Genomic DNA, 14031 nt, shown 5'->3' on the forward strand with positions numbered 1-14031 from the left:
CTAGGTAGAGTGCATCAACAGAACTCTACATGATAGAGCGAAAACCTGAAGAAAGCGTAAGGGATTACATCTTGAAGGGAGAAAAAGGAAAAATAGATCATATTAGCATCTTCTAAGGACGAATACGGGTTCTGAGAAAGGAAGATGAGGGAAAAGGGGGGGCGGGGGGGGTGCAGGGAGGGCGGGAATCAGCAGTCCGCCAACCAGCCAGCTAGTTGGGTATCCCACTATTTCACATGCATCAATCCTCTAGATACATGTCACATGTGGACATGATTATGAGCTTGTTAAAACTTGTTACATACTAGAGTCACTTGCACTTACAGGATGAAATTTCAGAAGCCTCCAAGTTTAAAACCTGTGTTTGATACACAGTACAAAAGGCATGATGTATGTAAATGCATCCATTTCATAAACTTGTATAATGGAGTAGCATGTTACATGAATTTTGATAGAAATCATTACATTCTTGACATAGCAGTATTGTGTACATTATTCCTTAGGAGTTGAAAGCTCTACAATGCCTTTTTAGCTTATTGGAGTGCAAGGTAACATGAATGCTTTGCTAGCTATTCTATGCAAGCCCTTGAGATTAGGACACACCTGTAAAATCTGTCCTGTCAATGCCACCATTGTACTTTGTTTCAAAAATTCATCTCCTAAAATCTAAGCATGAGTACATTTGGTAGGTGCTTTGATCAAAGTTTCATTTGTGCCATTGTGTTTGTAAACTGAATTTCTTGGAGTTACATCCTTGACATGGGCATTGGTGATGCTCTATGGGCCAAGGGGTGGGCTCATAACTCTATGTTGAGCCAAACTATGTGGGTCTGGACCTAAACTAGCCCTTGAGGTGGCGCTCTAGGGCTGCCAAGTTAACAGGCTGCCTGTATCATGCATGGTATGGGACACATATAGTTTTCAGCTGCCCATGAAATGGTCGAGATCTGAAGGCCCCATGCTATGGTGGTGCATGCATTGGTTGAGATCTGAAGGCCCGCAAAAGTTCATTCACTTACCCTGACCCATTGAACAGCCCCACATAAGTGAACCTTGTTTAAACCAAATATACCAAGACACTCAGTGATGTAGCAAATCTTCCAAATCACCCTCTTTTGCCCAACTACGGAGGTCCTTGTAAAAGTCAACCTTGTACTTACAGTAGATAGCATATTAAAGAATAAGCTTTTGCACAAAGGAAGGGATTGGATTTTCACACAGACGCTGGACCTCAGCCTCAAAAATCACAATGGAGTTGATAGACTTCACGAAACCAAAACCAAGGCTTACCTGACCAGGAGTGGTGATAAAGACCACCTTAGCTTCTTGTCCAAGCACTTCCAATACACGCTTCTTGTCTGGCTCAGATGGCACAACAATCACAAACTTGGAGCTGCAAGGAAGGACAGATATCATTACATAATGGCTGTTCATAGCATCATACAATTCTATGAAAAGTTACAAATACCATTATTAAACACTAATCATGCACTTATGCAAAAATATGAGATTGTAAAATAAGTAATATCATTAAATAATATCCATACTTTGGCATACATCATGGTGATACTAAACATAAGGGGGGGCCCACCACAATGCGGCACAACCCAACCCACCGGGCAAAGTATCAAAACTAGCATGCATTGACAAATTTTGCATGAAGGGATCTACAAGACAACCCATAACTTAAAGGTCACCCAACATGTAATATGCGGAAGCTTCAGAGAAGAATCGGTAACTTCAATACTCAGAATTCAGCACTCTTTTCGCGACGGATATTAACGCACAAACTGAAAGGAGAAGTGCAGAAAATAGAGAGGTGGAGAGGACATAGTATTGGGTCCCAATTACCCTCTGTAGGGCCCCCACCACGGATGGTGTATTTGCTTTATTAGAATGATGAGAAATCTGAAAGAAAATACAGCAATCTTGGACCTTTTCTTGGCTGGAAAATCCCTGCCCTTCACCTTCAGTTCTCCACCCCTTTGCTTGGCAATTCCCTTGGCTTTTCTAGCCCTTGATTTGCTTGAGCTCTAGGTGAAAAATGAGATGAATGAATGGGATTGTGGGCAACGCTATTTATGTTGGGTTTTATGCTGTGTATGCACCCAGGGGAGTGCTAGTGATCATCAGTAGATTACTGGGGCACTTTTTACTTCAGTTAGTGGAGGTTTTTTCCCCCAATTTTAGCTTAGTTTCACTTATAATAGTTTATAAGTACTTGATTTGGTCCACCTGGCACACTTTATGGCCGGACCATGTGAACACACCTTTTAGGTCACTTCTTTATGTGGCTATTGTAATTCATTTTTGTTAACTCTCAATACATGAGAAGTCAGGTTCCTCTCTCTGTCTCTTACTCTTGCTGAAGTACCTTCCAAAACCCTAACCCTAATAGCTGAGCTCCTTCATTTGGTATCAGAGCACCCAGGTTCACCCAGCCATTAGTACCCTGCTGCTGTCCGTACATAGTCGCCTAGAACCTGCAGTTCCGTACAACACCTGCAGGCGACCAGCAGCACCTGCAAAACTGTCCGTACAGTTCATCACCCAACTGTCAGCTGTCCGTACCATTCACCGTCAGCTGCACGCCTAGAACCTGCAGCTCCGTACAGCACCTGCAACAAGCGACCAGTTCTGTTCAAAACTCTGCAGCTGCTCGTACAGTCAGACGCCAGCAGCAGAGCAGGTTCGCCCAGTTCCGTACAGTACTCTGCTGTGTACTGTAGCCGTACAGTCGACTGAACCTGCTCCGTACAGCAACCCACTACCTGCTGCGCATACCTGCAGAGCTGACCTGTTGACAGCTGTCTCCGTACAGTATCTGCTGCGTCCGTACAGTCGACCTGTTTCCGTACAGCTGTTCCGTACAACGTGCAGTCGACCTGTACTTGCACTGTACCGTTCACTTACTCTGTACAGCCTACAGCCGCCTGTACCTGCAAAATCACATTTGTGGTAAGCTTTACAAGTTTTGAAATTTTGGCATTTTCTATGTGAAAGTTTTTGGCAGATACAGGGAGGTTTCCTTGCAAAGAAATCTCTACAGGCTTTTGCAAGGTTTTGGGTGCAGAAAATTTTGGGCATTTTGGCATTGTGTGAACCATTTTCATTGCTCTACTCAGTCAGTGGTGCATTTTGTTGCACATTCAGAGGATTGAGAGTGCAGGCATATTTGGGTCAGCTGTATTCAGTGGAGTACAGTTGCTTTCAGGGTTATTGCTTTTGGGTTTTTTGATACACAAGTACAGCATTGTGCACTAGCATAATGGCAAATCAACAGCAAAGTGATGTGTTTACGTACTTGTCTAAGGAAGACAAGTTGGATGGCATGAATTACTCCTTGTGGAGTTTTATGCTGAGAAATGTGCTCGTGGCAAAAGGTCTTTGGGATTTTGTTAGTGGTGATGAACCACGTCCAGGTCCATTGGCTTCAGAGACTCCTCCCCAAGGGGGTGCTCGTGGAAGAGGACAATAGGCACAGGCACCAGGACAGCCTTTGCCTGTTCAAAGAACAAATGCTTAGAAGACATGGGATGCCAGAGATGCACAAGCCTTATCACTTATTGCGTTGTCAGTACACAGGTCTATAATGGCTCTTCACGGAATGCATGGGTGACTTTGGAGCAGATGTATGCTGCTCATAATGAGGCTCGGATCTCGTTTTTGAAAAGAGAGCTGGAAAATCAGAAAATGCATGAAAGAGATGATATGTCTAGCCACTTGAACAAGCTACAGGATTTGAGAGAGCAACTCATCAATGTGGATGAGATTATTCCTGAGACGCAGCTTGTATCCACCATATTAAACTCTTTGCCAAGATCCTACTTGGCTTTTCATACCTCTTTGAACCTCAGCATGAGGAATGCTGTTGAGCCCCTTAAGTATCAGGAACTTGTTGCTCTCTTGTTACAAGAAGAGCAAATCAGGAAGAACATGAATATGAACACAAGTGCTGAACAAGCATTTACGACAGGTCAAAAAGGGAAAGGCAAATCTCAGCCAAAGAGTTCAAATCAGAATTCAGGTGATGGTGGTTCATCTCAGGATACCAAGAAAGGTGATGGACAGCCCAAGAAGAAGGGCAAATGCCATTACTGTAAGAAGCCAGGTCACTACATCACAGAGTGTAGGAAGAGGATTGCCAAAGAGAATCTGGGATGTCTGTAAATGATGCCTCTAAAGCTCCTCCGGAGACTGCTTCTTTTGTTGAGGACAGGGATTACTGTTTCTACACATGCAGCTATGATACCTCTTGGTCTTCACAGGCACTCAGTGTGACAGAGCATGCATGTACTTGGTATTTTGATAGTGGTGCTTCAAAGCATATCACATCTCGCAGGGATTTGTTTTGTCATGTAGGCCCTGCCCCTGTTGGCAAAATTGTTCAGTGTGCCAATAATGCTTCGTATCTAGTTCGTGGCATTGGGGAGTTTCAGCTCACAGCCATTGATGGCTCTATTCTTCGCCTTACAGATGCCTTATATGTACCAAGGATAAAGAAGAATCTGTTGTCCATTTCTTCTTTAGCACACTGTGGTATGCAAGTCCACTTTGATGATGACAAATGCATGGTCAGAGACAAAGCTAATGCTTTGACCTTGATGCTTACTGGTACATTATGTCATGGACTCTATCAGTTGGATGCATTTCAGCCAGTGGATCAGTCTGCTTATAATGCATTCACTCTTACTCCAGCTATGGTTGATGCGGAGTTATGGCATGCTCACATGGGGCATGTAAATTTTGGTAGTCTTATGCTTATGCAACGACATAACATGTTCACAGACCTACCTCTTATGGAAAAGCCTCCAGATCACATATGTGAAGTTTGTATTTTGGGTAAAATGCATCGGTTTTCCTTCCCACGTGATCAGGCTCTACGAGCAACTGCAAAGTTGCAACTTATACACAGTGATCTTTGTGGTCCAATGCAGACAAAGTCATTAGGAGGTTGCTTCTATTTTGCTACATTTATTGATGACTTCTCTCGTATATGCTGGGTCTATCCGTTGACACAGAAATCACAGGTATATGATGCATTTTTGGCTTTTGTAGCACTTGCTGAAATAGAGTCAGGATGCAAGGTTAAAACTCTCCGTTCTGACCGAGGGGGGGAATATATGTCACACATGTTGAATTCCTTTCTTGAGAGTAGAGGTATCAAACATCAGTATACTACTCCTTATACTCCACAGCAGAATGGGGTTGCAGAAAGGAAGAAACGGTCACTCATGGAGATGGCCAGATGTATGTTAAAGGCAAAGAAGCTACCACATATCTTTTGGGTGGAAGCTGTAATGTGTGCTTGTCATATTTTGAATCGATGTTCCACAAAGGCATTGGTTTCCAGTACTCCTTTTGAGGCTTGGCATGGCCACAAGCCTTCGGTATCACATTTTCGTACTTTTGGATGTCTTGCATATGCACACATACCCAAAGAGTTGAGGAGGAAGTTGGATGATAAAGCCACAAAATGTATTTTTGTTGGGTATAGCCGTGAGAGCAAGGGCTACCGGTTATATGACCCACTATCCAAAAAGATATTCACTAGTCAGGATGTGATTTTTGATGAAAAATCAAAAATATCCATGGCTGGTTATGATGTAAATCAGGCTGAAAATGATGTGTTTGAAGGTCTACTACCTATGGAGTTTCATTCCACAGTTGGTGATCCAACCCATGAGGGTACAGGACAGCCAGCTAATCATGAAGATGGTGCAGAAATTCAGCAAGCTATTGAGCCAGAAGTTGAGCCAAATATGGGGCAGCAGGCTCCACAGGTCACACACACACCTAGATGGTATTTGAGGACATTACAGGACAGCCATCTAGAGGGTCCTCTTGCTGGTCGTACTCGTAGGGAGACACGGACCAATGAGCATGCATACATCATGGATTTGAATATGGTTATGGCAGCCAGTTTACAGGATGATGATGAGCCTGATTCATTTGTGGATGCACGAGACAATGTGCATTGGAACAAAGCCATGTAGGATGAGCTTGATTCTATTAAAAGGAATCAAACATGGGATTTGGTTGATCTACCCAAAGGCAAGAAAGCCATTGGTACTGAGTGGGTCTATAAGTTGAAAAGACATGCAGATGGATCCATTGACAGGTACAAAGCCCGTCTAGTTGCAAAGGGCTATGCACAGAAGAAGGGCATTGATTATGAGGAGGAGACATTTGCTCCTACATCCCGTATGTCGACACTTAGGTGTGTCATTGCATTGGCTGCACATCGTGGTTGGGTTGTTCACCAGTTGGACATCAAGACTACTTTCCTACATGGGGACCTCGAGGAGGAAGTTTATGTATATCAGCCCATACGTTTTGCAGAACATGGTCATGAAGGGAAAGTATGCAGGCTAAAAAAGGCCTTGTATGGTTTGAAACAAGCTCCACGAGCTTGGTATGCAAAAACAGATGCTTTCCTGCTCACTCAAGGCTTTGTGAACAGTCCATCCGAAGCCACTTTGTATGTAAAGAAAGAAGAGAAAGATCTGCTGGTCATCAGTCTTTATGTAGATGATCTTTTGCTCATGGGATCAAATGATGACAAAATTGCAGTTTTTAAAGAGATACTGCAACAAACATTTGACATGTCTGATTTGGGGCTTGTACACTACTATTTGGGCATACAGTTTGTGCAAGATAACAGAGGCATTGGGTTGTTGCAATCTCGGTATGTTGCTAAACTTCTGGAGAAGTTTAAATTTCAGGATTGCAAGCCTATTTGCATTCCTATGGAGACTAGGATGAAACTGTCACTACAAGATGACAGTATTTTATTTGATGCCACTACATATGCTCAGGCTGTTGGGTGCCTTATTTACTTGCGTACTACACGGCCAGATATTCAGTATGCCGTATCTTAGTTGAGCAGATTCATGCACAGCCCGCAATTGTCACATTGGCAAGCTGTGAAGCGTGTATTTCGGTATTTGCACGGTACCTTATCTCTTGGATTGCTTTATCCTGAGGGGGGTGACATGCAGTTATATGGTTACAGCGATTCAGATTGGGCTGGTGATTTTGATACAATCATTCCACTAGTGGCAATTGTTTCTTTCTTGGCTCTTCATGTATTTCTTGGCTAAGCAAGAAACATATCAGAGTACTACTACCGTTGAGTGTGTCTGGCTGCGTCGTCTCATGACTGATATGGATATTTCAGTGGAGGAGCCTACACCTATCTCTGCTGATAGTCAGAGTGCCATTGCCGTGGCCAGGAATCCTGTGTTTCATGCTCGCACGAAACACATTGAGATTCACTATCATTTTGTTCGGGAGAGACTCCAGGCAGGTGATATCAGTCTGATCTACTACCCTACAGATCAGAATGTGGCAGACATCTTCACCAAGGCATTACCACGTCCGAAATTCGAAGCATTCCGCACTGCTTTGAATTTGTTTCCTTTTGGTGGATGATGTACAGTGATCACATATCACTCCAGGGGGGTTTGTTGGGTTTTATGCTGTGTATGCACCCAGGGGAGTGCTAGTGATCATCAGTAGGCTACTGGGGCACTTTTACTTCAGTTAGTGGAGGTTTTTTCCCCCAATTTTAGCTTAATGCTCCCACAACCAGAAAATACAGCAATAAATACTTTTAAATGCTGCGCATCACTTTGTTGCTTGGCTGGGCACTTGCGCACATGGGAAATAGGGCTGGGCACTTAGGCGCCTGCTGCCTAGGAGGCTGGGCACTGAATGCCCCCTGTTTTGGAGGCTGGGCAGCCTGTATGGGCTGCCCCATACTTGCCTTAAACCTCTGCAAGAGCTGGATAATCAGTCAGCTACCCTTGGCCTGCCCCTGGGGCTGTCCTACAGCCCCCCCATGGCCTACCCATGGCTGGTGGGTACAGCCAGGGCCTTCCTGGCCCTCATGGGGGTGGTTTCACACCATCCCCATGCCCACACTTCGACTTGGGGTAGCACCATGGGCTGGCCCCTTATCCTAAACACTAACTACTCAGTGATCTGGCATCCGGTACCATACCAAATACACAGAGTCATTGACATCATTCCAGAGGGAGACTCACAGCGCGGACTGGCACTGTTTCATGTGCAGGACAGTGCACACCTGACCTTGCAGGACAATTCACACCTGACCTCGCACATCTGAGATGGATCCCTGGCTGACTTTGTCCCGGACTGGGCTCACATGGGACCAGTTCACCATCCCAGGTCCTGCACCTTCTGTACAGAAATGTCTACGTGGCATCCAAGTGCGGGATGCACATGACATCCCCTTCTGCTTAACTTGACGGAAGCTGCATAGCCTCCAAATAATCCGTCAATAACGCCGGATAGTCTTCGAAAAACTCTTTGTCGAGCCATACCGCTTCATGAGTTCCTCGGTCCTGAAACTTCGTGAGGAACTGTCGTAGTCTTCGGCCTAAGCCATGGCCTAAGCCATGCTTGAAACGGTGCAGAAGGATCTGTTCTGGAACCATAACTTTTGCTTCATCCACAATGTCTGGTTCCGCTTCGTCTTTGACCTCTGAAGGGGTTGGACCTGCATATGGCTTTAACCAACTGACATGAAATACATCGTGCATAGTCCAACTCGGAGGTAGCTTTAACTGCATAGACACCTCATTAATCTTTTTCCGGATGGGAAAAGGTCCGAAGCTCCTAAAAGACAACTTTGGGCATCGCTTGTCCACCTATTTCAGTCTTTGCTTCAAAATCCGAAGATAAACCCAATCCCCTTCCGAAAACTTCATATCCCTTTGGTCTTTATTGGCCTGTCGAGTGTAGGCCTCTTGCGCTTTAGCCAATCTGTCTTTTACTGACTCTAAAATCTCCTGGTAAGACTCCGTCACTCTGTTCACTTCCGGTACTGAAGACGAAGTCCTGGTTAACGACGACTGGAAAGGTCTTCCAAACGCTACCTCATATGGAGTCCTGCCAATAGCTGAAGAAAAAGAGTCATTCAAAACAGCTTGAACTAAAGGCAAATACGATTCCCACTTACCTTGCTGATCGTGGACATAACACTTCAAAGGCCAACTAGTTGTATATCTCTGTCTGGCCGTCTATCTGTGGGTGGAATGCACTGGAAAAATTCAAGTTAGTACCAAAATTATCAATCAATGCCCTCCAAAAATGACTGGTAAACTTGGCATCTCGGTCTGACACTATGGTTCTAGGAATCCCGCCAATCGGGTACCAATGCCGAATGAACAACTGGGCAACATCCCCGGCGGTCACATTGGCCCTGCAAGGAATAAGCATAACAAATTTACTAAACCTATCGACAATAGTTAAGCACTGCGTATTACGCTTACTCAGACTAGGAGGCAGATTCGTGAGACAAAGTCCATGGAAATGTCTTGGAAAGGACCCTCAAGAATTGGCAAGGACTGTAACAACCCTATCTTCTTTCCACGAGGAGCTTTCACCTTTTGACAAATGTCACAGCATTGTATATATGTAAACACATCACGCCTCATCTTTGGCCAATAGTATTGCCGTTCTAATTTCTCCAGAGTCGAATTCATGCCCCTATGACCACCAAAAATGGTGTCATGGGTATCATGGAGAAGAGCTGCCCTGAATGACTTCATGACACATAGTCGGCCTTTGTAGAACAGCCAACCATCGCGTATCAGAAAATAGCATGGTCCTGTGGCATCCAATGCCTGTTCCCACTATGTATCAAATTCCTCGGAATCCGCGTACGTGTGCTTCATATCCTCTAGTCCTGTACCAACAAGATCAAGTCTAGTGGTCTGAATTGTAGACACTTATGCCTTCATGCTCAAAGCATCGGCCACTAGATTGGCCTTTCCTGGAAGGTACTCAATCATACCACCGAACTGCTGGAATATCTGACTCCAACGGTGTTGTCGATCACTCCACTGTGCACTTGGCATCGTCTGAATCCAGCGTAATGCCTGGTGGTCAGTGCGAACCTCGAAGTCACGGCCATACAGGAAATGTTTCCAATGTTTCAAGGCCTGTATCACTGCTACGAGTTCACGATCATAGACTGAATAGTTCTTCTCGGCGGGCAGTAACTTACGAGACATGTAAGCTACTGGATGACCATTTTGTTGTAATACACCTCCAATTGCGATGTTACTCGCATCGGTGATCACCTAAAACGGATCGTTCCACGAGGCAAGTGCTAAACAAGGCGCTTTTGACAAAGCCACCTTGAGTATGTCGTCCAGAAACATGAACACACACTTTCCAATCAAATCCCAGAAAACACGCATCATCATGGGGTTAAATGTAGCAGGGGCGTTCGTCAAGCCAAATGGCATGACCACAAATTCATAGTGGGCCCGTTCCGTACGGAAGGCTATCTTGGAGATGTCCCCCTCCACAATCCGTACCTGGTGGTACCCACTCTTTAAATCCAGTTTTGAGAACACCTTTGCTCCATTCAGTCTCTCGAGGATATAGTCAATTCGAGGTATCAGAAATCTGCTCTTGATAGTCAGCTTGTTGAGTGCACGATAATCGACACACAAACGGGAAGACCCATCTTTCTTCTTGACAAACAAGATCGGTGCTGCAAATGGCGACACACTGGGGCGGATGAAGCCAGCTTGCAACAATTCTTGGAGCTGGCGGTCCAACTCCGATTCCATTGCCTTAGAAAGGCGATGAGGAAACTTGCTCGGGGGTTCCGAGCTTGGGAGGAGGTCAATCCAATGATCTTCTGGTCTGGACGGGGGGAGCTAGGGAGGGAGGCTGTCCCGAAGAAAAATCTTATGGAACTTTTCATGGAGAACCGAGTACTTCTCGAAAGCACTGGCCACCGTCTACGCTGTCTGGATGTAAATCATCGCACACTGTGCGCCTTTCCTGACTGCTTGCTTAGCCTGCAAGTGGCTTATGAGCGGAAAGTTTGGAATTCCTGGCTCACACTTAATGGTCACCGAGGCGTGACACATTCCGATTGATCTGGAACATGTGCTTGTCCCACTTGACATCAGGAAGAAACTTGTGAAACCACTGAATACCCAAAATTATGTCTGCTCCTACAAGAGGGACAACCATAAAATCACGCACAAACTCTATGCCCTGAATAACTAACTTAGCACCTAGAGCTTCATACTTGACGCTCGTTGTCATGCCTGTGCTAAAACAATCAACCTGTTTGTCCACCGACGTCAGCTCGAAACGGGCACGCCTAGCGGCCTGTTCCATGACCACATCCTCTGTGCTGCCGCTGTCAAACAAGACAATGACTCTCTGGCCACCTATGTAGCCAAAGGACTTGAGCAATTCGTTGCGCTCATACTCCTGGTCATGGGCGCCCTTCTGCTTATCTTCGAGCTCCCAGCTAATAATTGCTCCAATTGAAGCACCGGGGTTTAAAGAACTAGGGGTAGCCGTTGGGGTCTGTGTGGGAGCGGAGCTCACCGCGGAAGCTGTGGAGGCGGCGGCGGCGGCGACGGGCTCTGGAGGCTTCTTCGGACAATCCCAAGAAGTGTGTCCTTTTGTATGACAAAAGAAACATCTACCCTCCTTCTTATACTGAGAAAGCTCCTCATCAGCACTTAACTTGCCACCAGTCTTGCCTGCCTCCGCTTTCTGGTCTGGAGTAAGCTTTGACGCATTGTTCGAGTTCTTGGAGCCAGAGGCTCCCGGGCTCTGTCCTGGGGAAGATCCCGTCTGGTTCTGGCTTTTGCCCCCCGAGGCGTTAGCCCTGGGAGAAGCCGGCTGGGAAGTCTTGGGCTTGCCACCATTATGTTTCATTTCTGCACTCTGCGCAAGCGAGAGTGCGTCTTAAAAGGTGGCTGGCCTAAACATGCGCACCTCCCATTGGATTTGCGTGTCCAAGCCAAACAAAAACTGCCCTTTCTTGTCCATATCAGATAAGCCTAATTGCAGACATAAAGTCGAAATTTTATTGGCAAACTGAAGGACTGGTTGCGCGTTCTGACGCGCTCCCCTGAACTCGTCTTCGAGTCACTCAAGGTAGTGGGGCGGTAGAAACCGCTGCTTAAGGTCGCGGACGAACTCGTCCTACACATAAGCTGCCATACCTGCTCTCATGTGGGCATGAGCCCACTGAGTCCACCAAGGAATGCCTCACCTTCCAAGTACCAACTGGCTAAGATCACTCTGTCAGTATCTATTTTCCTAATTGCGGCAAAGTAAGCTTCAAATTGATGTAACCATGAATAAAGAGTTGTGGGATCGAGTTTACCATTATACTTACTAAAGTTCATTTTCTCGGGGAAAATGATTCGAGGGCGCCACCGGTGTCAATCTGGCGTCCAAGGCTCTGAGGAGGTAACGCTCGTGTTCCACGCATCACATGGCGTCGTCTTCTCGTTGTCGGATCTCCAATGCACGCATCTGCAACTCAAGCAAAGAGCTTGGCTGCGGCTGTGACCCCGCAAGAGGGTCCCTGTGATGAGGATCTGGAATCTGGGATACGAAAGGAGAGGGAGGAGGAGATGGAAAACGCGACGCTGGAGAGCGGGTACGCTCCTCCAGAGCCAAGATCTGCGCCTTCTGCTCATCCAACTTGGCTGTCTGTTCTGCGATTGCTCACATCATCTGCTGGAACATGTTTGTGACACTCAAGCCTGGTGCACTCTGGTTCCATGGTTCTTGGTCTCTCTCGTTGTCGAAGCTCGCCATAACAGGAAAATGCAATTCCTTTCCGGAACGCAATCTGACCATCCACTATCTGTGTGGGAGACGTCCGGAGGCTTCCGGAGGCTAAAAACCAACCGTCCTTCGAGGGACAAAGTCACTCCGAAAGAGGTAGTCCACCGGCGTCTAAAAACCAACCACACCGGCGAGAAAAAATGCTGGTTTATTTGCTGAATCTTTGTACTTGAAGTAGGCTCTGATACCATTGTAATATGCGGAAGCTTCAGAGAAAAATCGGTAACTTCAATACTCAGAGTCCAGCACTCCTTTCGCGACGGATATTAACGCACAAACTGAAAGGAGAAGTGCAGAAAATAGAGAGAGAGAGAGAGAGAGAGAGAGAGAGAGAGAGAGAGGGAGAGGGAGAGGTGGAGAGGACACAGTATTGGGTCCCAATTACCCTCTGTAGGGCCCCCACCACGGATGGTGTATTTGCTTTATTAGAATGATGAGAAATCTGAAAGAAAATACAGCAATCTTGGACCTTTTCTTGGCTGGAAAATCCCTGCCCTTGACCTTCAGTTCTCCACCCCTTTGCTTGGCGATTCCCTTGGCTTTTCTAGCCCTTGATTTGCTTGAGCTCTAGGTGAAAAATGAGATGAATGACTGGGATTGTGGGCAATGCTATTTATACTACCCAATCATGAGCAGTCGGCCAATACTACAGCAGTCGGCCAGCATTAAATGCTCCCACGACCAGAAAATACAGCAATAAATACTTTTAAATGCTGCGCATCACTTTGTTGCTTGGCTGGGCACTTGCGCACATGGGAAATAGGGCTGGGCACTTAGGCGCCTGCCGCCTAGGAGGCTGGGCACTGAATGCCCCCTGTTTTGGAGGCTAGGCAGCCCGTATGGGCTGCCCCATACTTGCCTTAAACCTCTCCAAGAGCTGGACAGCCCCCCCATGGCCTACCCATGGCTGGTGGGTATAGCCAAGGCCTTCCTGGCCCTCATGGGGGTGGTTTCACACCATCCCCATGCCCACTTCGACTTGGGGTAGCACCATGGGCTGGCCCCTTGTCCTAAACACTAACTACTCAGTGATCTGGCATCCGGTACCATACCAGATACACAGAACCACTGACATCATTCCGGAGGGAGACTCACAACGCGGACTGGCACTGTTTCATGTGCAGGACAGTGCAAACCTAACCTTAGACTCCTATGCAGGACAATGCACACCTGTGCATTGTTTCATGTGCAGGACAGTGCACACCTGACCTTAGACTCCTGTGCAAGACAATGCACACCTGACCTCGGACATCTGAGATGGATCCCTAGCTGACTCGTCCTGGACTGGTGGGCTCACATGGGACCAGTTCACCATCCCAGTGGTAGAAGTCATCTCCTGTCTAGTTTTATACACCAGGGCCTTTGTTGTGGGTGTGCCCGCCC

At 46.5% G+C, this 14031-nt stretch overlaps 1 protein-coding gene across 1 annotated transcript in view; it reads right to left on the reverse strand.

The window, feature by feature from the left end:
- PNSB1 (NDH-dependent cyclic electron flow 1) overlaps window positions 1–14031 on the reverse strand; it is a 38959-nt gene that overhangs the window by 9071 nt on the left and 15857 nt on the right. The window contains exon 4 of the mRNA XM_086780734.1: window positions 1291–1393. Within this exon, the coding sequence (XP_086636860.1) occupies window positions 1291–1393 (103 nt within the window). The remainder of the gene's footprint in view (window positions 1–1290; window positions 1394–14031) is intronic.

This window comes from Cibotium barometz, chromosome 42 (genome assembly GCF_041138505.1).
Source record: "Cibotium barometz isolate CiBa-2024 chromosome 42, ASM4113850v1, whole genome shotgun sequence".
Classification (NCBI taxonomy): Eukaryota; Viridiplantae; Streptophyta; class Polypodiopsida; order Cyatheales; family Cibotiaceae; genus Cibotium; species Cibotium barometz.